The 24780-nt window shown below is 59.6% G+C and overlaps 1 protein-coding gene across 1 annotated transcript in view; it reads right to left on the bottom strand.

Moving 5' to 3' along the window:
* CLPB (ClpB family mitochondrial disaggregase) overlaps positions 1–24780 on the bottom strand; it is a 96620-nt gene that overhangs the window by 16861 nt on the left and 54979 nt on the right. Inside the window, exons 6-8 of the mRNA XM_082482009.1 lie at positions 19771–19868; positions 13164–13278; positions 556–633 (exon numbers count right to left, since the gene is read on the bottom strand). Coding sequence (XP_082338135.1) covers positions 556–633; positions 13164–13278; positions 19771–19868 — 291 coding nt within the window. The remainder of the gene's footprint in view (positions 1–555; positions 634–13163; positions 13279–19770; positions 19869–24780) is intronic.

The following is a 24780-nucleotide window of genomic DNA, read 5'->3' as shown; positions in this document are numbered from 1 at the left end:
CGAGGTTGTTTCACGTGTCACAGTTCGGTTACTTTAAAGCTGTTTTGCTTTTTTTTTTTTTTTTTTAATGTTTTATTTTTCCCTTGAGTAAAAGTCCTTTTGTCCATTTCCTGAACTGATCCGCTGTCACGTTGCGTTTTATTGTGCTTGGGGACGAGTACGATCGGTGTCGATAAAATCCCGTCGTTACAAAGCATTCCCGGCCGGCGGGAGCAAGACCAGCCGAGATGCGGTTTGCAAGCGGCAAATTTCTACTCTTACCCTGCCCAGGGAGGCATTCCTGCCGGAAAGCCCCGGGCTGGTAAAATAACACTTTTTTATTGGGAAAACCGCCCCTTTTGGGGACTCGGAGGGCAGCCGGGATAATTCAGCGTGGGGCCGTTGGTGTGCCGGCACGGGACGTGGCCGGGGGTGCCGGAGCGCGGCGGCGGGATCGCAGTGACCCGCTGGAAGGAGGAGGACGGCGTTTTTCACCGGGATTGCAGGGGGAGGCTGGGCGAAGCGCTGCGGGCAGGGGGAGAGCCCTCTCCCCTCCCGCCTCTCCGTCCCTCTCACCTATTCCGGACGAGCCCAAGAAAAGGAAGACCAGTGGGTGCTCCTCGTCATACCAGCCATTCTCCTTCCTCCGAATAGCTGCGTTTAAAGACAATGAAAACAAAAAGGGGGGGTGAGGGGGGGGGAGAAGGCATATAAATCAATGACACAAAAGCAAGGATAATTATCACTAAGTATACACTGTGTTTTACTGCTCTCTGCCCACTCAAAGTCCTCCCTGCCATTAGTGCCGGCTAATTTGATTAGCCAGCCCGGGCCCCAGAGACACCTAATCAGGTTAGCATGGATTTGGAGAGCTGCCCAGAGCAGATTTCGGATAAAGTTTTCCAGGATGTGCACTCAGCGTTGCCAGGGAGACGGCGGGGAGGGGGGACCAGGATGGATGGAGGGATGGAGGGACGGAGGGATGGAGGGAGGGATGGAGGGATGGATGGAGGGAGGGATGGATGGAGGGAGGGAGGGATGGAGGGACGGATGGAGGGATGGATGGAGGGAGGGAGGGAGGGACGGATGGATGGATGGAGGGATGGATGGAGGGATGGATGGAGCTGGTGAGTGGAGGATGTGAGCTCGCACACGCAACCTTTCTGCCACAAAGCCGGTTTGAAGAGGTCTATGCGTTATTTCTCGCGTGCCAATGGCAAGAGGGAGGTGACTGAAGGTCACAAAAGCTCCGTACTGGTGCAGGTCTTGAAGGACCACGGAAGGAGAGATGGTTGTCTCCGTCTGGAGAGCAATGCCCAAGGGCATCCCGGTTCAGATATCAATGGGGAATTCCACAAAAGGCAAGGAGGGTTTGGAACCCAAAATTCCCAATTACCTCCCAAAGTGCCAGTCCTAAGAGCCGCCCCCCTTCCTCAGGACAGACGCAGATCTGCCCTGCAGAGCCGGTGACGCCTCCACCGCCACCCACAGTGCGACTCAGCCCCACCGAAACCCCTCGGACCCTGCGAGCACCTTCACCGCACCAGTGACAGCACTGCACTGGGTTTCTCTGGAAGATAGGAGCGGCTTTTGACGCCAAGAGGATCAAACATGGTCACCTGCGGGCTGGATCTGGCCTGTGGGGGACAAAAGCGCCTGCCCCGGTTCAGACCAAGGGTCCGTTGCGGCGTGGCCTTTTGGCGAAGTAAAGAATTCTGAGCATTTTAATATCAGAGGCACCCTTGGTTGGGCTGGGTGTGGTACCTGCTGGTTGGCCAACGCCGGGAGATGGATGAGGTGTTTCCTCCACCGCCTGCTCGGTGCAGCGACGCTCCCCGGAGGGGCGCGTGAAGCCACAGCCGCGGGAGGAGGCTCAGGGACGAGTAAGTCCCACCAGGGACCTCCCTCCCGAACCCTGCCCATCCCCAGCCACCTTCGGCTCTGGGGACCTCCCGTACCCGCCGTGCTGTGGGTCCTCCACCGCCACACTGCCACGTACCTGTCCAACACGGAGTCCAACACGAACCGTTTGGCGAAGCCCGTGCTGAGCACAGCCCGCGGAAAACACCCCCCCGGGTGTCTGCACCCTGAGACGCTCTGAAGCGACCATGAATGAACATGAAATGCCGGTGGAGATGGGCCCGGTGGCTCGTGGGCTCCAGCGCAGGCAGTGGCTGGGGGATGGGGGGTCAGGGAGAGGAGGAGGTATTTTGTGGGCTCTGTTCTGAATTTTGACCTGCAGGGGCTTCAGGTCTCACCCACATCTCGTAAGGGATGAACCGAATCGTCTTTCAGGACGTTGGTAGGGATGTATGTCGGTGGGACACGGGGAGAGGTGAGGAAAGCGCTCATGGGACTTGTCCCCAGCTTGTCTTAAACAGGCCCCGGCAATGATGGGGGAGCAGTGGCTGCCCGAGGGCACAGCTCTTCCCCTCAGACCAGAAGTGTCCACGGGGGACGGCAGCGTGGCCAGCGGGGCGAGGGGGATACTGTGCCCCTCTGCTGCGCTCTGCTCTGCTCTGGGGAGACCCCCCCCAGTGCTGCCTCCAGCTCGGGGGCCTCAGCACAGGAGAGACATGGAGCTGGTGGAGCGGGGCCAGAGGAGGCCCCAGAGCTGCTGGGAGGGCTGGAGCCCCTCTGCTGGGAGGACAGGCTGGGAGAGGTGGGGGGGGTCAGCCTGGAGAAGAGAAGGCTCCGGGGAGACCTCCGAGCCCCTTCCAGTGCCTAAAGGGGCTCCAGGAGAGCTGGGGGGGGACTCTGGGTCAGGGAGGGGAGCCGTGGGACGAGGGGGAACGGTTTGACACTGACAGAGGGGAGACTGAGATGAGATCAGAGGAAGAAATTGTTGGCTGTGGGGGCGGTGAGCCCCTGGCACAGGGTGCCCCGAGAAGCTGTGGTGCCCCATCCCTGGAGGTGTTCAAGGCCGGGTTGGACGGGGCTGGGAGTGACCTGGGCTGGGGGGAGGTGTCCCTGCCCAGGGCAGGGGGTGGAATGAGATGATCTTCAAGGTCCCTTCCCACCCAAACCACTCTGTGATTGTACCCTCATGTCCCGACTGCTGACTCTGCCCCCAAACCAAGCCTGTGCTCCAGGAAACCAAACCCATCCCCGTTCGCTGTGCTCCACCGGCCCTCCGGCCACTATGTGCCACTCCCCACCAAGCACCGGGGATGGACCCAGACCCAGACGGGGCCAGGACAGGACCGAGGGACACAGAACACGCTGGACCATGCCTTGAACAGATTTTGGCCACCGGCTGCGGCCAAGTGAGGGGGTACAGGTCTCCAGAGCAGAGCACTGAGCTCCCCGGACCACAGCCTGCGCTCTCGGCACTCACCACGGAGACACCGCAATGTACTGAATTTACCGAAACCGTGCGGTGCCAGAGATGGTGGGGATGCTCTGCCCGGCGAGGAGCGTGCTTTCCGACCAGCAGCTGCCAGATGTCAGCGAGACCCCGACGACGCGGCGCATTACGTTTGATAGAAGGAGGGCACAAAATGGGCAAGAGGCCCAAGAACGGAAAAATAACCTGAGTTATTTTTTAAGGGGAAGGAGGAAAATCGCAGCCTCGGAGGCAGAATGAAGAACGGGGGGAGGATCGCGCGGAGACCCGCAGCTTGGTGGCGTTTCTAAGATAAAGCTCTTTACACGCCGCTGTGCAAGCGGAACCGTACAGCTCTGCGTTTGCTGCCCGCAGCAAAAACAGGAATGAAACCGCGTCTCCTCCCTTCTTTCTGAGTGCCGTCCCCAAAATGCAGGCTGGGAGCCGGGCTCTGTCCTTGTCCCTCAGCCCCGGGCCGGCAGCTGCCCGCATCTCCGACTGGGGGATGCTGTGGGTTTGTTTTCTCCCTGGAGCCGGCCCGAGAGCGTGACAGCAACCTTCAGAATTGGAAAATTCTGCAATTCAACCTCAAAAAGAAATTCAGTCCACAAAACCCTTCTGCTTGATGGGGCGCAGCAAAATAAAAGATCCTTAAGAAAAGGCGTCCTAGCTGCGCCACGTGAAGAGCTCTTCCCGCAGGAACAGCGACACGGGAAATATTTAATAAATATTTCCATGTATTTCCAAATAAATATTTCCAAATAAATATTTAATAAACATTGTTGCCTGTAAAAAGATTTGCACGTAAAAATACTTAACAAACGTTTCCCTTTTTCGCATCAAAAGAAGCCGGCTGGCGTAGCCCACAGACTGACGGCGCAACGCCGCCCCTGCCCGCAGGACACACCGGGGGGAAAGACGTCCAACAGCCGCAGCTCCGGCGAAACGCTCCCGCGGCCGGAGCCGCCCTTGCGCAGTCGCACGGGAATTCGCCACGAAGCTCCCGGAGCGGCTCCTTGCCGCCGAGCAGACCCGCGGGCAGCCGGAGCAGAGCCAGGCCGGCTGGAATGTGGGGAGGATAAGGAAAACCAGTGCAAAAGCCTCCGGTGAGCCTGAAAACGGCGAGAACCACCCCCCCCACCCCCCCCCCCCCGATGTGCTGAGGCTAACGAGGAGGGGTTTGAGAACTGACCTGCCCGCGGCCATTAAGCATCTCCACGAGAAAGCCCACAGCTCGCTCATCCAGCAGACAAAATTAACGGGTTGGAGGAATTCAAACTAGAAATACGGCAGAACGGTTTTTACTAAGGAGGGCGATTAACCATCGCAGCGAGATACAAAGCGGAGCGCGGCTGAATCCCTACTCCCCGCCGGGAAAGACGGGGAAAGTCTCCCTGAAAGGTGGTGGTAGCTGAGGCAGAAGGTGCAGGCTCGCATCGCCGCGCTGCGCGGGGCGTCAGCCCAAAGAGCCAAAAAAGCCCAATTTAACCTGAAAATCCAGGGGCGTGTCTGCCCGAGCGGAATGGGATTGTGAAGTTAGTGGGAAGGCGAGCCCCAGCACCACGAGGACGTGCCGGTTTATGCCCGGATGCAATCGAGATGCATTACCCAGTGCCTTAGCTGCGCTAATTAAGTCGTGACTCCCATCAAGGCTTAATTAGCTGGGGCGTAGAGCCAGGCTGTGGGTCTGGCTCTGTCTCACCCTGCCCGGGTGTCTCCGCTCCGGGTCTGGGGGTGCTGCAGCCCTCCCAGCCCCTGCACGTCTCCTCCGAGGGCATCCCATCCTGTCTCTGAGAGCATTGCATCCCGTCTCCAAGGGCATCGCATCCCGTCTCCAAGGACACTCCATCCCATCTTCAAGGGCATCCCATCCCTTCTCCAAGGGTATCCCATCCCTCCTCCAAGGGCATCCCATCCTGTCTCCAAGGGTATCCCATCCCTCCTCTAAGGGCATCCCATCCCGTCTCCAAGGGCATCCCATCCCGTCTCCAAGGGTATCCCATCCCGTCTCCAAGGGTATCCCATCCCTCCTCTAAGGGCATCCCATCCCGTCTCCAAGGGTATCCCATCCCGTCTCCAAGGGTATCCCATCCCTCCTCTAAGGGCATCCCATCCCATCTCCAAGGGCATCCCATCCTGTCTCTAAGGGCGTCCCATCCCGTCTCCAAGGGCATCCCATCCTGTCTCTGAGAACATCCCATCCCTTCTCCAAGGGCATCCCATCCCCCCTCCGAGGGTGTCCCATCCCACTGCCGCACGTGCTCCTCCCCTGCCCTTTACGGCAGCGAACGGGAGGTCAAACACCCGGGCTGGATATATTTTATAAGAACGGACAGGGAATAACGTGACTGCCGACAATTTCTGCGGCTGTCTCGGCTGAGATAATAAAGGTAATCAGCTTTTGCTTGGGGGCACGGAGTGACCACTTGCAGGGGTCAGCGCGTTCGATGGTCCGAAGGCAGCGAGGTTAAGCGCGGGTCTTTTTTCACTCCCCTCTGCAGCGGGATATGAGGCTTTATGGGCAAACGCTCGTCTCGCTCATAGCAGGGACATAAACCACCCCGTAAAAACCACCATAAAGTTAGCGCTCGTGATTCAGTGCGAGAGCCCGGCTGGACGGGGTTGATCGTCGTTAGTGACACCAACAGAGGGATGAGGTGCTTTCCTACAATGACGCAATATTCCAGCAGGCAGCCTGGCCTCAGCGCTCTCGAGGTTCGGAAAAGCTGAAAAATTCTGGTGGTCACCAAAAGAGGGGCCACCGCACCCCCAGGGCTGGTGGCCACGGCTGCAGGAGGTTCTTCCAGGTTGGCCGCTTCAGCAAGAGGAACACGGACGCCGCGCTGGGACCGGGCAAGACATCGGTGCCACTCCGAAGGATGAAAATCTCAGCTAGGAAAGCCCGTAGGAGCACACGAACCTTGGGGTTTGCACCCAGAAAGCAGTTACCGGCCACGCTGATGGCTCTTCGTTGACAGCCGCGCTGAGAAACGGGTGCTACGCCTCTTGGAAAGCTGTTCCCTTCCCCCCCGTAACTCCGGGGGTGGCAGAAATAAAGCAAGAAAAGGAGGCAGGTCACGCCGCTCGGCTGAAATTTCATTAAGACGTTCAGACCCAGCGTGCAAGCCGAGAGGCTGATGATGACGCCCGGGCCTTCTTCTTTGGAGCCATTTCCAGCGTCGCTGCAGTGCTCTCACTTTATTTTGTACATCTGTAACGGCGGAACGGTAGCGCGGTGTCTCCGAGAGGCCCTTCAGCTCGCTATTGAACTGATAAATTCACTGTATTACTTTACACAAATCAATACCCTCGCAGTTATCAGGGGTTGATGTGACCGAAATTGGTTTCAGCCAATTTGTGAGTGTAATAAATGTCCATTTATCAAATCAATTCATTCGGCGGCGCTCCTCAGACCTCCCGGGCTCCGGGTACCGCGGGGTGATGTCTCCGGGTCCGTACCCGCCCTGGGACGGCTCTGCCCCGTCCCGGCTCTGCAGACGCCCTCCAGCGCCCACCGCACCCCCGAAGAGCCGCTGGTCCCCCCCGCTGCCGGTGGGAGGTGGACGGAGAGGAACCTCAAACTGCACCAGAGCCGTTCCCGCGCAAAGGCTGAGCTGACTCGTGGGCAACGCCACCGAAATACAGCACTTGCGAAGGATCCCATCATCTCGGCCCAAACAGACCCGTTTTCCCTCGGACCGGGGCAGGCTGATTCTCCTGCGCACCCCTTCCCCTTCAGCTTTGAAACGCCACTCGATTTCATCCCCGCAACTGCTCCGCGCACTCCAAATTCCGAACTTTATAATTAAAAAAAGGAGATTTTCTGCACTACCCTTTATTCAATACCTCTACACTAAAAAAAAAAAAAAAATCAACACTTCTCCTTCCTCCCTCCTCCCTCGACTTCAGGAAGAGTTGCAACAAATCACTGAAACCCAAAAAAGGTTTAGAAAACCAGCATGGAAAAGTGGTTTCTGAACCCTCCGCCTCTACGTGACCACTGCCCGGCAAACGCCGCGTAGCGACGCAGCAGAGGTATTCTGCCTCCGGCATGATATTTAGGACAGGACATCGCCAAACAACATGGAAAGATACATTTTCAGAAAAAACGTCCTCCTTTGGTTTATAAGCCGGGCCAGGAGATGGTTTCTGGTGGTCGCAGCTTCGCCGCGCTGCCTCTGCGTCTCCGAGGGAAGCGGCAAAGGAGCTGTGAGCCCGAACCAGCGCGGCGGTGCCGCGAGAGCGCCCTGGGAACACAACCGCCCGCCTCTGAGCTGCTGGGCTGCCTGAGCCGGTCGCAGCATCATCCCGGCTGGCGATAGATCCCGGGAGCGCAGGAACGACCTGCCCCTTTCCTTCCCATACCTTACGGGGTGGAATATTTAAGTTGGATTTCGTTAAAATGAAGCAAACACCTCCACCTGCGGAAGGTGAACGTTGTTCCACCAGTGCTGAGCTGCCTCCAACCAGCGCTGTCCCGGCACTGGGAGGAATCTTATGCCCCGGGAGATCATGGAATTACGGGATGGTTTGGGTGGAAGGGACCTTAAAGGCCACCCAGTTCCACCCCTGCCCCGGGCAGGGCCCCCTCCCCCCAGCCCAGGGTGCTCCCAGCCCCGTCCAACCCGGCCTTGAACACCTCCAGGGATGGGGCACCACAGCTTCTCGGGGCACCCTGCGCCGGGGGCTCACCGCCCCCACAGCCCAGAAGTTCTTCCTAATACCTCGTCTCAATCTCCCCTCTGTCAGTGTCAAACCATTCCCCCTCATCCCACGGCTCCCCTCCCTGACCCAGAGTCCCCCCCCACCTCTCCTGGAGCCCCTTTAGGCACTGGAAGGGGCTCGGAGGTCTCCCCGGAGCCTTCTCTTCTCCAGGCTGACCCCCCCACCTCTCCCAGCCTGTCCTCCCAGCAGAGGGGCTCCAGCCCTCCCAGCAGCTCCGGGGCCTCCTCTGGCCCCGCTCCACCACCTCCATTCCCCAGATGTTGTGGGGAATCACCACCCACCCTCCCACAGTCCCCCCACCGTCTCTCCTGCACCCTGTAGAGCAGCGGGGCCGGGACAGACCCCATGGAAGCGCCCGAGGAGGGTTTCTCCCCTCTGCGGCAGAGATGTCAGGCTGCGGCAAGCTCCGTACGAGCATCCCGGCCGCCGCCGCCCCCGGCCGTCCCCACCACCCCACCCCAGAGCGCACCTTCCCTTTGTATTCTGGTCCGAGCCCCTCTGGAGACTGTTTGGATCACGCACCGAGTGACGGATTAAATCAGATTATTCAATTAAGGCGGCGGTTATGAATTAAACATATCAGCCAGGCTCGGTGCATCTCGCGGCGCGGTGGGCGGCGAGGCTCCGAGCCAACACACCGCACCGGCCAGCGCCGGGCAGGAGGCACGTGGAGTCCGCAAAAGCGGCAGCAAAACCGGCTGGGAATCGAAAAAATAACCAAAAACAGTTATAGGAAGTGCCGGGAAGAAAAAAGTCCTGTCTCTAAATCCACCCGCCCCAAAAGCAAACAACAAAAAACGGGAAGGGGGGGAGGAAAACAACAAAAAACGGGGCAGAAGGGAAGAGGGGGAGGAGGGGACGGAGAGGCTCCTGCTACCTTGTGGTCTGATATCCCGAGGCTGCGGGGGTATCAAGCACATTCCCTATAATTCAATAAGAGAAACCTCCATAAAGGCAGTCGCTTTAATGTGCACAAACACCACCTGTGTCAGGAACAGGCACTACCCATTAATCACAGCTTCCCAATTAGCCGGCGCTGCTGCCCCCAGGCACAGCCGCTCTCCGAAGGCGCAGGGTGGCCGCTGCGCGCGCGGGGCAGAGCGAGCGCCGTCCAGGGCTCCCGGCGCCCGCAGCACTCCTCTTTGTCAACCGCACCGCTGTGGGGCTTGGATTTATGGGGCTGCTCGCAGAGCTCAGCCCCGTCGCACCTCCCTGCCCCATTTACAGGCAGTAACCGGGATGCACGGGCGGTTCGAGGAATTATTAACAGCATCATAGAATCATGGAATCACAGAACGGTTTGGGTGGGAAGGGACCTTAAAGACCATCTCATTCCACCCCCCTGCCCTGGGCAGGGCCACCTCCCCCCAGCCCAGGTCGCTCCCAGCCCCGTCCAACCCGGCCTTGAACACCTCCAGGGATGGGGCACCACAGCTTCTCGGGGCACCCTGCGCCGGGGGCTCACCACCCTCACAGCCGAGAATTTCTTCCCAATATCTCATCTCAATCTCCCCTCTGTCAGTGTCAAACCATTCCCCCTCATCCCACAGCTCCCCTCCCTGACCCAGAGTCCCCCCCCAGCTCTCCTGGAGCCCCTTTAGGCACTGGAAGGGGCTCGGAGGTCTCCCCGGAGCCTTCTCCAGGCTGACCCCCCCACCTCTCCCAGCCTGTCCTCCCAGCAGAGGGGCTCCAGCCCTCCCAGCAGCTCCGGGGCCTCCTCTGGCCCCGCTCCACCAGCTCCATGTCTCTCCTGTGCTGAGGCCCCCGAGCTGGAGGCAGCACTGGGGGGGGTCTCCCCAGAGCAGAGCAGAGCGCAGCAGAGGGGCACAGTCCCCCCCTCGCCCCGCTGGCCACGTTGCGGGGGATGCAGAGCCTTTGGACCGTCAAATCGAACCCAGCCTGGATTGCTGGAGGCCCGATCACCTTATGGCAATTTTAAAATTTTAAATTTAAAATTAGTGCCCAGCGTGAATACACTGAGTTTTGGGAGACCACCCCACGCCTGCGACACCAGGGAGAACCACCATGCCCGACCACCTTCTCCCTTCCCTGCAGGTGGCCGGAGCGGTGCAGTGCTCCATCACTGGGGATGGACAGAGCCCGGGATGGACAGAGCCCAGGAACTGATGGAGCCCAGGATGGATGGAGCCTGGGGAGCGACAGAGCCTGGGATGGACGGAGCCCAGGAATGACAGAGCCGGGATGGACGGAGCCTGGGATGGACGGAGCTCAGGATGGATGGAGCTGGGATGGACAGAGCCTGGGATGGACAGAGCCCGGGATGGACGGAGCTCAGGATGGATGGAGCTCAGGATGGACAGAGCCCAGGATGGACAGAACCCAGGATGGACGGAGCCCAGGGACTGATGGAGCCTGGCTCAGGATGGATGGAGCCCAGCATGGATGGAGCCCAAGGATGGACAGATGGAGCCTGGCTGTTGCCCACGGGCAGAGCAAGGGCAGAGCTCAGAGAGTTGGAACCAGAGTTCGGAGCAGAGCGGGCGGCTCAGAGCCGCGGGTGCCGCATCCACGCTCTCTGCAGAGCCAGGCTGAGCCGCGGGCACCGGCTGTGCCGGGCGCTGCTGCCGGAGCCGTGGCGGTACCAGCCCAGCAAGGTTTGCAGGGAGACGAGAGCCGTTCCCAGGCTAACCCACAGCCAGGCACCGTCCCCCTCTGCTCCACACATGCCCAACACCCTTTCGCCTCAAAGAGCCTAATTGATGAACATGACGAAGTTATGCTCAGAGCAACTGTCTGCGCTCACCCGAAACTCGTGGTTTCCCTTCTGGCGCATGTGCCGAAACGCTGCTCTGTTTTTGTCCCCAGCTCCATGCCCTGCTCTGAGGAAAACCATTTACCTTTTCCTCCCAACTTGTACGGTTCCACCACAGCCACAAGAGGACAGACTCCCCACTTATTCCCTGGGCTTATTTAATTTAATTTTTTTTTTTAAAACGGTGAAAACTTAGAATTCGAAGCGCAGGAAAAACACCTCCAGAAAAAGGCACCAGCACCCTCCTTTGAGCGAGGGCTTTCGGCGGACCCAGGCAAGGAACCGCCAGCTAACGAAATAGCCCAGGCTGGCGCTAATTGCGATGGGCTCACAGCCACGGGCCACCGCGTGTTTTCCCAAATCACAGACAACTAACGCGGCTTTTCAGACCGAGACCAGCAGAAGCAGACGAGTAAAGGCAACGCGCCGTACAGCGCAGTCCCTTCAGGAGGCGCCGCCTGCGGCACTCCTCTCTCAGCAGTGGATACAGTGGAGAGGACGGTGTCCCCTCATGTCCATAAGGGCTGACGGATAAACCAGGGAATGTCATGGGGACACGCTGCTGCAGAAGGGTTTGTGTTAACGTTATCGTCAGTATTTCCTGGCAACACCTCCAGAAAGGTGGGGATGGAAAGAGCTCAGGAGGCAAATAACCCTTCTGTTAGCGACCATCCATCCCACCCTCCCCAAAGCCCAGCTATCTTAGAATCATGGAATCATAGAATGGGTTGGGTGGAAGGGACCTTAAAGATCATCTTGTTCCAAACTCCTGCCCCAGGCAGGGCCACCTCCCCCCAGCCCAGGTCACTCCCAGCCCCGTCCAACCCGGCCTTGAACACCTCCAGGGATGGGGCAGCCACAGCTTCTCGGGGCACCCCGCGCCAGGGGCTCACTGCCCCCACAGCCAAGAAGTTCTTCCTCACATCTCATCTCAATCTCCCCTCTGTCAGTGTCAAACCGTTCCCCCTCGTCCCACGGCTCCCCTCCCTGATCCAGAGTCCCCCCCCAGCTCTCCTGGAGCCCCTTTAGGCACTGGAAGGGGCTCTCAGGTCTCCCCGGAGCCTTCTCTTCTCCAGGCTGACCCCCCCACCTCTCCCAGCCTGTCCTCCCAGCAGAGGGGCTCCAGCCCTCCCAGCATCTCCGGGGCCCCCTCTGGCCCCGCTCCACCAGCTCCATGTCTCTCCTGTGCTGAGGCCCCCGAGCTGGAGGCAGCATTGGGGGGGGGTCTCCCCAGAGCAGAGCAGAGCGCAGCAGAGGGCACAGTCCCCCCCTCGCCCTGCTGGCCACGCTGCGGGGGATGCAGCCCGGGGTGCGGTTGGCCGTACCACTAACCGCCACCAACCGCACCCCAGAGCTCCAGATGTCAGTCCCTGCGGACCGGAGAGGAGCACCAGGCTCTGAACTCCCACCGAAACCAGTCTGTTACGAGAGCTTTGTGCCATAACCGCAGCTGTTCGGGCTGAGCAACCGCTTCCTCAGCAGCAAACGCTTTGTTTGACACAAGAACCGGGCGAAACTATCAGGAGGCAGATTTAAAATGAATAAAAGGGTCGGTTTCTTCACTAGCCACGCAAGGATGCGGCAGAGGCCGGACGCCTACAGGAGATCCAACGGACACTCGGACAGACTCATGGAAGAAAAATCTCTGGAGGGCTGTGGCACACAAAGATGTCACTCCCGGCTGAGGGTACTCGGGGCTTGCTGACGGTTGGGACTTTCGGAGAGTGGAGCGGGGAAGTACCACCCTGTATTTGTCCTGCTAAAGCTCCCTATGCTCCGGTCCCGGTGACAGTACACTGCCTCCCATCTGATCTCGCCCACGGGGCCAGGAAAGCGCGGCTGAAGTATGCGCTCCTATTTTACATGGAATGAAGCCCCAACTCTGTAACGGATACAGAGAAATTCCCCAAAGCGGCCGTGTGTGAGGGGCTTCTGTACCTCAAGCTGTACAAAACTGCTGGAAAACTGTTAACGAGCGATACTCTTAAGACAAATGGTCTCATAAAAACGTAGCTCCATGTTCCAGTGGCGCCGGGTTCAGCCACCGCATTCATCTGAGCGCCGCCCGCGTGCGGCGAGGCGCGCGGTGGCCGTCTCTGTGAGCAGCTTCCACCTTCGAGCCACCGCGCTCAGTCCGGGGAGAAACCATCCCGAACCTCGCTCCAGCGCCCGGGAAGAAAGGACCGGCTGGTGCTGCTGCAGCTGGAGCGGCCCCTCTGGCCACCAGCAGCCAGCCTTCCCGCTCAGAGCTGAGAAAGACCTGCCGGACCTCACCGCGACTCCCCCCGCCAAGCTCGGAGGCTGCTCGGAGGCAGGATGAGGGTTTGAGGGCAGAGCGGGCGGCGGGCGAGGGGGTCCTACCTGCTCCCACCGTCGCTATGGCGCTCTCCTGGCCGATGATGTGCTCTTTTAGCCGTTGCTCCAACGGAAACCTCCGGCGTTCCTCCACCTCCCTCCTGCGCTGCTCCTCCTGGAACTGTGGGAGGGAAGAAAACGTTGGGATCAGAGCCACAACAGGAGCAACGGGTATGAACGTGGTTCCCCCCCATCCCCGAGGACCGCAAAGCCCTTCATGGGTATCTGTCTGCCACCCGGTGCTGCTCCCCGGCACTGGGAACCGCCGGAGCTCGGTCTGGAAGCACCAGTCCAACTAAAAAGGGATTTCTGGCTCTGCCGGGGATGAGGGATGGGGGGAGCGGGAAGGGAGAGGAGCGGGTGAGCTGCTGCGCCGGGGCAGCACTCGGGAACCGGCTGTGCAGCTCATGGGAACACCAGACCCGGTGTGACGGTGACACAGAGGGAGCGTAGACACTGCTCAAGTTCCCTAATGAGCTCTTAACCTGTTAACGAGCTCGCTTATTGCTGCGGTGCTGCCTCCAGCTCGGGGGCCTCAGCACAGGAGAGACATGGAGCTGGTGGAGCGGGGCCAGAGGGGGCCCCGGAGCTGCTGGGAGGGCTGGAGCCCCTCTGCTGGGAGGACAGGCTGGGAGAGGTGGGGGGGTCAGCCTGGAGAAGAGAAGGCTCCGGGGAGACCTCCGAGCCCCTTCCAGTGCCTAAAGGGGCTCCAGGAGAGCTGGGGGGGGACTCTGGATCGGGGAGGGGAGCCGTGGGACGAGGGGGAACGGTTTTACACTGAAAGAGGGGAGATTTAGGTTAGATATTAGGAGGAAATTGTTGGCTGTGCGGGCGCTGAGCCCCTGGCGCAGGGTGCCCTGAGAAGCTGTGGCTGCCCCATCCCTGGAGGTGTTCAAGGCCGGGTTGGACGGGGCTGGGAGCGACCTGGGCTGGGGGGAGGTGGCCCTGCCCGGGGCAGGGAGGTTGAAACAAGATGGTCTTTAATGGTCGCTTCCAACCCAAACCCTTCTGTGATTCTGTGACTTTTAGAAAATGCTGCAAAACTTTCTGCTGAGCTCCTTTCCCCACCACAAGCAGAGGTCGGCCATCTCACCGGTGAAATCACTGCTCTGGAAATGACCCTCCCGCAGAGCCAGAACGCAGCGGAGGACGGCACGTGGAGCAGACAGGGTTTGCGAGTGAGGAATTTAATGCACGTAAACAGCTCTCCATCATTTAAACCGCCTCCCTGAAGGGGAGACACATCGAACAACGCCAGAAAGCGGTCGCAGAAGCAGCAGCAGGATCCTGCCCCCAGAGCCGAGCGGATCAAACCCCCCACCAGCTTGCCAGAGTTTCCTGGGCTAGTATTGACTCTGACAGAAGTTAAAAAAAAAAATAAAATAGCAAACCATCCAATTTTGGCTGGTGCTATCAGCCCCGCGTGTACCGGAGAGATGCCACCAGCCCTGATGCCTCATATGGAGCAATAACTTCCCCGCGGATCCCAGCGGAACGGCGCTGCGGGACAGACATTGACGCGTCTGTGGCGATCTCCCCCGGGCTCTGTGTACAGCACCGGGCGTAGGGCACCGCGACCGCCATCCGTCTGCGTCTCCCCATCCGTCTGCGTCTTCCCATATATCTGCGTCTTCCCATATATCTTGACAAATCCTTTCTTCCTCCCTCCTCTCCTGCCTTTCCTCAGGTGCAGGGAAGGTGATCTGTGTTGTCAGGATATCGAGCGCTCCGCGCGGCTTTATGGAGAGGTGGGAAGATGAAGAGCGGGAGGGGGGACAGCCGTCTGCTGCAACACCCTCTCCTCCCTCCTGGGAAAACCAACACTGTAAAAAGCCCTGGGTGGGAAGGAAGTGCCTTTCATGGGTAAAAAGCACCAGGTACGGTGCTTTTCCCAAGCTCTCCCGCTATGGCTTTCTGCTCGGGACCTTCCGCAGAGACCTGTCCTCCCACATGCCATCTCCTCGGCGGAGCTGCAGGGCCACCAGGCACCCCGCAGTCAGGCCACGCTGCCGGCCCGGGGCACCCCGAGCAGCCGCCACAGCCCGCACTGAGCGGGGGACACCAGAAAGAGAAAAACCCACCGAGAAAAACATAGTGCAGATCAGTCTGGGATACAACCCGCGACAAAAAGCCCCACTAACCTTGGGCTTTACGCGAGACACAAGCTTCCACTCATTCCTCTTCCACCCATCCCCCGCAGCGTGGCCAGCGGGGCGAGGGGGGACTGTGCCCCTCTGCTGCGCTCTGCTCTGCTCTGGGGAGACCCCCCCCAGTGCTGCCTCCAGCTCGGGGGCCTCAGCACAGGAGAGACATGGAGCTGGTGGAGCGGGGCCAGAGGGGGCCCCGGAGATGCTGGGAGGGCTGGAGCCCCTCTGCTGGGAGGACAGGCTGGGAGAGGTGGGGGGGGTCAGCCTGGAGAAGAGAAGGCTCCGGGGAGACCTCCGAGCCCCTTCCAGTGCCTAAAGGGGCTCCAGGAGAGCTGGGGGGGGACTCTGGGTCAGGGAGGGGAGCCGTGGGATGAGGGGGAACGGTTTGACACTGACAGAGGAGAGATTGAGATGAGATATGGGGAAGAAATTATTGCCTGTGCGGGTGGTGAGCCCCTGGCGCAGGGTGCCCCGAGAAGCTGTGGCTGCCCCATCCCTGGAGGTGCTCAAGGCCGGGTTGGACGGGGCTGGGAGCGACCTGGGCTGGGGGGGGGTGGCCCTGCCCAGGGCAGGGGGTGGCACTGGGTGGTCTTCAAGGTTCCTTCCAACCCAAACCTTCCGTGATTCCATGACTCCGTCCTCCTGCATAAGTACACGGGCAGCTCCTCCCACCTCCTCCCTGCTACCTTGCTACCAGGGGCAGCTGGAGCCCCACATCTGACCCGGCTCTCGCTCCTGCCAGGCATTTCTGCTGGACATTTCATCCTCGTTTGCGTGCGACCAGCATTGGTGGTGAGGAAACCAGCAGCCGGAGAAAGCAAGGCCCATTCCCGGTTTGCGGTGTGACGCGGTGTCAGTGGGGCGGCGTCCTCACCCCCTGACAACGGATCTTCGGTTCTCCTGACGGAACTCCTACGGCACACCACCGGCGCTGAAGCGGATTGCAGCGGCGTTACCTCCTCTGAAGGGCACGTGGGGAGTGGTACTCTGCTCTCGCGTTGAATGTGACCGAACGTCTGCGCTCACCCGGGCGAAGAGGGACTCGTGATGCCAAAATGTTAATTTTGAAGAAGAGATGCCAAAACGTTAATTTTGAATAACTCTTACCCGCGCTTTGGCAGAGCCCACCGCGAGATAACAACAGCACGGCAGCCGTGTTCACCGGCTTTCGTTACCGGTTACCCTCCCGAGCACGGCTGCATCGACGGGGACGTATTCGGCGGGAGGAGGTTCAGAAGCACGGCACCGGCAGAGCCAAACCTCGGCAGCAAACCCGCCGACGCGGAGGGGACGGTGTCTCTCGCCTTACGGGAAAAGGGAGCTAAAGGACTAACGGAAAGCAGGATGACAAACGGCGGGACGCGGCAGGGACGTCACTCAGCCTTTGGGGTTCGGGGAAGGGCGAACGCCGTCTCCCGGGTTTACAGAAAGCATCAAATCAGCTTTCCCCGCCCCGGCTCCGCGCACAGGGCTGCGTGCGGCTCAACGAACCCGCAGTCTGCAAACAACCAAAAGAGACGTTTTCCTCCTAAAATATGCTTAAACCAACAACCCGCGGACGCGGCGGACGGAAAAAGCGGGCTCAGCCTGAGCTGGAGGCTTGCTGTCTTTGAAAGGTCCACCCAAGGCGGATCCGCAGGGCGGGGGGGACACCAGCTCCAGTTCGGGAGGTCCTCACACCGCCGCTGCCAGAAGGGAGCCTGGGCCGAGGGCGACCGCGTCCTCGTCCTGCGCCGAAACGCTCCTTTGAAGCCCTTTGGCAGCCACCGGTGGAGACAGGAGAGACCACTGGATGGATCTGAGTGGGCCCAGTATAGGGGGGGGAGGAGGAGCTGAACGGCAAAGAGCCGTGGCAGAGCTGAGCTCCGTCCCGGGGCTGTTTCCCCTCCCGTGACCCACAGCAGACACCAGTTCCGAGGGTCGCTCCCCTCCGTTTGGCCCTAAATAGGGGACAGCTTATGGAACCCCCACCAGAGCCTTCCCCGCGAACCCACTCAGGAGTCCTGAACACCAGGCAAAGGGTGGTTCAGCGCGGGGAAAGCACACGCAGAATTCTTTTTGGGTTTTGTTTTGTTTTGTTTTGTTTTTTAAGAATAAAGGAAATAAAAAATAAATTAAAAATACATATGAAAACTCCTTGTTATTCTGTCACAAGGATATGTAAATAAAATCTATGGGATGTGCCCATCCAGTAACAGCTCCGCCAATTCATTCTCTAGCAGAGACTAAAATGAGCAATAAATTCTCAAAGACTCTCGGCGGAACGCAGATACTGGGGCGGATGCAACCCCGGGAGCGCCACATCCCCCCCGGCGGAATATTCATCACCAGCCGGCGTGACTCTCTGATGTTTTATATACAAGAACAATCATTTTCATCAGGAACATCTCTACAGATATATTTCCTTTCTCTCCCCCATCTATTAGTTAAGCGTAAAAACCGACGCAGCTTTCCGAACTGTTTCCTTCCCGGTGCTGGACTCCAGAGACCATTTACCCGGCAGATAATTCCCCGCCACCACCTCCTTCTCCTGAAGATTTCAACTATTTCATTCTCAACTTTTCTTCCTTAAAACTTGCTCGGAGAGATGCCCAAGCGAGCGAGCGGTGCTTCTGGCTGACAGGAGGAGCTGCAGAGGAGCTGCAGAGGGCTCTTCTTTGCTGTGACAGAGCATGGAGACGTCAAGAGGAACGCTGGTGGGCCACCGCCTTAGGAGAGGGATGGCACTGGGGGACGTGGTTTGGAGCTCCCGCTCGAGCACGTGTTCCCCGAGGTGAGCACAGGCAGCACAGCAGCTTTGACTGGAGAATGTCACTCGTCAGCAAGAGTTGGGCGGAGAGGAACCCAATGGAGTTCAACAGGGGCAAGTGTGGGGCACTGCACCTGGGGAGGAACAACCCCACGCAGCAGTAGAGGTTGGGGACTGACCTGCTGGAGAGCAGCTCTGTGAAAGGGACCGGGGAGTCCTGGGGGACAACAGGGTGCCCACGAGCCAGCGATGTGCCCTGGTGGCCAAGAAGGCCAATGGCATCCTGGGGGGCATCAAGCAGAGCGTGGCCAGCAGGTGGAGGGAGGTCATCCTCCCCCTCTGCTCTGCCCCGGGGAGGCCACATCTGGAGCACTGTGCCCAGTTCGGGGCTCCCCGGGTCAAGAAGGACAGGGAACTGCTGGAGAGGGTCCAGCAAAGGGCTGCGGAGATGATGAGGGGACTGGAGCATCCTTCTGATGAGGAAAGGCTGAGGGCCGTGGGGCTTTAGTCTGGAGAAGAGAAGACCGAGGGGGGATCTTATCAACACTTATAAATCCTTAACAGGAGGGTGCTGGGGGACGGGAACAGTCTTTGTTCAGTGGTGCCCAGTGACAGGACAGGAGGGAACGGGCACAAACGTGACCATGGGCAGTTCCATCTGAACCTGAGGAGGAACTTCTCTCCCATGCGGGCGGCAGAGCACTGGCACAGCTGCCCAGAGAGGGGGGGAGTCTCCCCCTCGGGAGCCATCCCAAACCCGCCTGGAGGTGTCCTGTGCCACTGCTGGAGGTGCCCCTGCTCTGGCGGGGGTGGCACTGGGGGGGCTTCAGAGGGCCCTTCCAGCCCCCACCAGTCCGGGAGGCTGTGATTCTGTGATCTCCAGAGGTGCCTTCCAACCCCGACCATTCCGTGACTGCCTGGCAGGTTTAATTCATGGCAATATCTACTAAGTGCAGCAATCAACAGTTTTAATTACCTTCGTCTTCCGCTTGTGGGCAAGTTCTCCACCTCAGGCTTTCCACCATGCGAGTTCAAATCCCAAAGACCAGACCGGGAGGTGCCCAACTTCTCAGAGGACAAATGTGCAACCACCAACTCACTGCCTAATAACCCGCTGCTCTGCAATTCTGCTCACCCCGGGGCTGGCTGCTGCAGCCGCGACGGGAAACGGGGTTCTCTTCCCTCTTTAACATCCCTTACAAGGGGGACGGAGGAAGGGGACACGGTGTGCCGCAGCCCGCCCACGGCGGCGGCCAGGCCGAAGGGACGCGACGGGCATTTCCCAACCCGACAGCAGCAAACGGAGGCTTTTGCCTCAGACGTGAGCGCACGCAGCCCAGGCTCACAACCGGACTCTGCATTCCCAGACACGGTCCTTTTCCCAGGAATTTCGGAAAGGACGGTAAAACCACCCCCCTGGTCTTACCCCGTTTTTGCCAGGGGGTTACAGAAGAGCATCGCCGGCGCTGAGCAGGGCACCGCCGAGGGAGACACGCTAGCGTGGAGGAGGGCGCGCAGCCACGGACACCACTAGAAAGACTTCAGAAGTGGTGTTTTCCCCCCCCCCCTCCCCGTACGCATCACGTCATTAATTTACAGGGACCTCTTCTGAACAAGCACGGAGGCGCCGGCGTGCGAAGGTGCTCCTCCAGCTCTCCCTTAAACCCGGGCTTGCAGCGGGAAGGGGGAGGAACGCTGCCCCGGCTCTCGGGCTCACCTTCGTCTCGGCGGCTCTCAGAAGGCTCATGACCTCCCCTTCGCGGGCGTAATCCAGGGGCGTGTGGCCCATTTCGTTCTTCTGCAGGGGGTTGGCACCTGAGGGCGGGAAGAAAGGAAGAAGATCAGGGGATGGGGGTTGAGTTTTGGGGCAGAACGAGCAGGAAACGCATCTCCTGCCCCCCGCCCGCGTCCCCTCCCAACCTTCGCTGCGAGGGGGGATCTGGGTGAGAAAGGGACAATGTACAACCAGCGGTGACAGGCGGGGGGGGGGCAGGGAAGAAGAAAAGGAATTGTCACTGCCGACAATCGGCTTGGCAGGGAAGAGCTGCTGGGGGGGGATGAGAGCACATGGTCACCAGGAGAAAATAGGGCTTCACAAAAGCACCCGCTCCCCATCCTCTGGCGGCCACATGGGACCACTACGGCTCCAATTGGACACGCCGCCCGTCCTCCCCGTCACTCCGAGCGGGAGCTGGGGATGGCTGTGGGCTGCAAAACAGCTGCCGCCCCAAGCCACAGCTGGGGGAAAAGCGCACTCCGCTTCAGCATTTAATTTAAGGAAAAAAAAAAAAAAAGTCAACAACCCCCAAAGCCTGAAGTGGAGGGAGTCAGATGGGCACCCGCCCGGAACAGAGCTCGCGCGGAGAGAGGTCTCCATCCCCCGTCCCAGACACGGACCAACACGCAGCGGCAGACTGGTCCCAGTGGCAGCGATGGGAAGCGTACAGAGGGCATCTCGGAGGGGGCAGTCCCAGATCGGGAGAGGGGTACTGGGGAACGGCCCGCCACGCAGGCAGGGCGTCTCGGGAGTCATCGCGGCATCTCAGGAGGCATCTCGAAGGCTGAAGGCACTGGTGCTGGTACGCTCTGGGACAGCTTGCTGTCACCAACCAGGCACCAAAGGTTATGAGAACGGACCTTCAAATCAGCCTCAACCCCCTCAAGATGGTGTTTGAGATGACCATCCCGTGGGTCTCCAAGCTCTGGGGGTGACCGAGCCCCCCGGGAGCAGTTCAGAACCCCCGAGAGCAACCCAGAGCCCCCCGGGAGCAGCCCAGAGCCCCCCGGGAGCAGCCCAGAGCCCCCCGGGAGCAGCCCAGAACCCCCCGAGAGCAGCCCAGAGCCCCCTGGGAGCAGCCCAGAACCCCCCGAGAGCAGCCCAGAGCCCCCCGGGAGCAGCCCAGAACCCCCCGAGAGCAGCCCAGAGCCCCCCAGGAGCAGCCCAGAACCCCCCGAGAGCAGCCCAGAGCCCCCCGGGAGCAGCCCAGAACCCCCCGGGAGCAGCCCAGAGCCCCCCAGGAGCAGCCCAGAGCCCCCCGAGAGCAGCCCAGAGCCCCTGGCTCTGCTCAGCAGGTCTGGCTTGGAGGGGACAGCGGTGACAAGCTGCTGGGAAGGGACAGGCTGCCCCCAGAAAAGAGGACCCCGGGCAGCGCGACAGCATCCCAGCTCTGCACGGGCGCTCGGCAAACATCCCACATCCCGCTGGAAAGGGCGGGAGCGAGCCGGGACGCACAAACCGGGCTGCAGCTCCCGCTTGCAGAGCGCAGGGGAGCGCAGAGCACCCGGCGCGCTCAACGAGAGCGCGGAGCGATCGGAATAGATGAAGGGAGGGAGCGGGACGCCCCGCGAGCGGGAGCCGGAGAGATGAGCCATTTCTAAGCGTCGGCATCGGGGATCTATATTTGCTTACAGAATGAAAAATGTGCTCCATAAACATTCGGCACAGAGTAATTTCTATCGCAAGCCTTGTCACGGCAAATAAAGAATATGATGGAGACAGGTGAGATTATCCGCCGCCGAGGCCGGCCACTCAATATCTTTTAAAAAGGCAGCGCTCCCCCCACCCTGCCGGCTGCCGAAACCCACCGCGGGCCGGCGCGGCGCGGCGCAGGGCGGCGCGGAGGGGGGCAACTCCTCTGCCTCCCCCACGCGCCGCCATCCTCCGGGCCAGGCCCCCTCTCATCTCAGATGAAGGCTGCGGGTTTGTTGGGCTGATCCCTTCCCCCGGATCTATCAATAATGGCTATCCAATATTGGCCTAATCCCCCTGTTAATGGCTTTGACGACTTGACTAATTGCTGCAATAATTGATAGAACCCGACTCCCGCAACTGGTCGATTCCAACCCCGAGTACCGGCAGCAATAAAATATTACGCCGCAATAAATAACGGTGTCACTTTGCTCGCTAATAGAAGGTAAAAGCGGCGAGGGGTTCGTCAGCGCCCCGGCCTGACCCCCTTCCCCGTCCCCACCGCCCCCCTGCCCTCTCCCAGCCCGGCAGCTGGCTGGAGCGGCGGCGGAGGGGACGCCAACCTTCCGAGACTTAATAGAAGGCAATTTGTCACCTCCCACAAGCTGTCTGTAGCTGGAGATGGACACCTGGGCGACACCTCGGGCTGTGCGCGGCCGTCGCCTCCTCCCGCACCTCCCCGCTCATATTAGGAGGCCCCGGCTTATAATATTTGATAAATAGCACGCCGGTTCACTGCCAGCGCCCGCGCAGCGCCGCGTCGCAGGAGCAGCTGCATAAGGTCACTCATTGGGGAAATATGTTTCTGTCAGCGGTATCGAACAAAGTTTAGTAGAGTGACAGGCCTCAATTTTTCAAATTTTATTAACTCCATCCTCTTAACAATTTGTCTTGAATTCCTTCAGATTCTGGATAACTGTCAATAGAGCTCCCGACACGGCGGGTGCTGGTACCCGGGTACCCCGCTGCCGTCAGGGAGGAGATGGGATGGCGGGAGATGGGATGGCAGGAGGAGGAGGAGATGGCAGGAGGAGATGGGATGGCAGGAGGAGATGGGATGGCAGGAGGAGATGGGGATGTCAGGAGGAGATGGGATGGCAGAAAGAGATGGGATGGCAGGAGGAGGAGGAGATGGTAGGAGGAGATGGGATGGCAGGAGGAGATGGGGATGGCAGGAGATTGGGATGGCAGGAGGAGATGGGATGGCAGGAGGAGATGGGATGGCAGGAGGAGGAGGAGATGGCAGGAGGAGATGGGATGGCAGGAGGAGGAGGAGATGGCAGGAGGAGATGGGGATGTCAGGAGGAGATGGGATGGCAGAAAGAGATGGGATGGCAGGAGGAGGAGGAGATGGTAGGAGGAGATGGGATGGCAGGAGGAGATGGGGATGGCAGGAGATTGGGATGGCAGGAGGAGATGGGATGGCAGGAGGAGATGGGATGGCAGGAGGAGATGGGGTGGCAGGAGGAGATGGGATGGCAGGAGGAGGAGATGGCAGGAGGAGTTGGGATGGCAGGAGGAGATAGGATGGCAAGCGCCGGGTAGAAGTGGTGCCCTGTATGGTAGACAAGACACCAAAATGTTCAACATCTTGTTGCCTTCCTTCACGTGTTTCCTGAAGATGTGTTATGGTGAAGGTGGCAACCAAGCGCTTGGGCGAGTCTCCGGCGCAGAAGACAGTACAGCTTCAGTCATGAAGGCCACCGAATGCCATTCTCTCCAGTGTAAAGCCACCGCCAGTCGCCCACAAGCACGGCCACTAACTTCATACATCGACCAGATCTTGCAAACATCTCCTTGCAGCAGTTGTCTAGCCACCACGACACCATTTCAGCAAGGGTTCCTCAAGGTCCCGCCACTCATTCAGGTCCTCATCAGACCCTTCCCGGTGAGGAGAGCGCCCAGCCCAGCCCTCGCCCGTGGCACTGACGCGTCGGCATGGACTGAGCCCTCTGCGGGACCAATGCTGCTCCCCGGCCATGACAAACCTGGGATGAGCCCCGGTCTGAGCCTCTCCCGGGTGGGTCTGAGCCCACTCAGCCGGTCCTCGGCACGGTGAGGGCACCGGGCAGTACTCTGATCATGGACCTCCAGGGCACTTATTCCTGCTCCTCCCGGCACCGTGCAGGCTTCATCACCCTGCCCTGCCCCGAGGAGCACCCCAAGCTCTTCCAGCAGCTTCATGAGCACCTCTTCTGCCAAAGCCACCGCCTTGGACCCACCACCACTCCGCTTGCCCAGCTGTGTGCTCCAGCACGCTGGAGGGAACTGGGAGAGCACCTCAGTCCCTGCAGCAGACTCTGCAGGACCCAGTCCACCGTTTCCCCTGGTGAAGGGAACTAAATCCCAGAAAGAAGAGCCTGGATCCCCCAAAGCCACCACGGGTCTGCTGCTGAGGATGCTGGAGATGGGCGCAGAGAGGGGCGGTCCTCCTGAACCAGGGAGGCTCTGAGCGGCAGACAAGCACCGGGACGAACGACATGATTCCCGTGCGCTGAATGCAATCATCTGCCGCGGCAGTTACCCCTCTCCAAACACCAACATGGTCTGGGATTCACCAGGAGGGAGCAGCCTGTACCACCTGCCGGGGATTACACACTGTCATCAGCCGTCAGCTTTGACAAGGAATGACATTATTATTGCTCCGCATGGCTAGTTAAAGTAATATGAAAAGACTGGTGTCCTCCTGAGTCTTCAGTGATTGAATTAGCATGATCACCCCTTTTTCCAGTAACATAAACCTGTTTTTAAATCAATAAGACACATATTTAGGAAGCAGCTTCTAACACACAACATTAATATGAACGCAGCCACGCCGGCCTGTGGTCCCACCACCCTTTTCCCGCCTGATGTCCCAACAAACACAAGAGACGCGTTACAGGGTGCTGCTCCACTCGTTGGGCAAAGACCTTCACCTCTTGCCCAGGACCTACGGCTGCATCGAACGAATCCGCCCCTTCGCTCTCACGTGGTGGCGTTTGCTAACTACCCTGGATACGAGAGGATATGAGATCAAACCATCGCAGCCTATGAGCACGCTGAGGCCAATTCTGCCTTTGGTGCCCCCAGTGAAAACATCACTCTCCACAGGAGTAAATGCTCAGTGTACATCGGGACTGCGGTGAGCAGCCGTGAGCTCCCGAGCCCCTGACTCCTCCATCCGCAGCTGCCGCTGTGCACACACACACACGCACATGCAGAGTACTGCCACTGAGTTGAAGAAATTGCATAAGAAAGTAACAGGGAGGAAGAAAGGAG

The sequence above is a fragment of the Vanellus vanellus genome (genome assembly GCF_965231255.1).
Source record: "Vanellus vanellus genome assembly, chromosome: 1".
Taxonomy (NCBI): domain Eukaryota; kingdom Metazoa; phylum Chordata; class Aves; order Charadriiformes; family Charadriidae; genus Vanellus; species Vanellus vanellus.
Note: the sequence above shows the minus strand (reverse complement) of the source record. Positions and strands in the feature narration are given on the sequence as shown.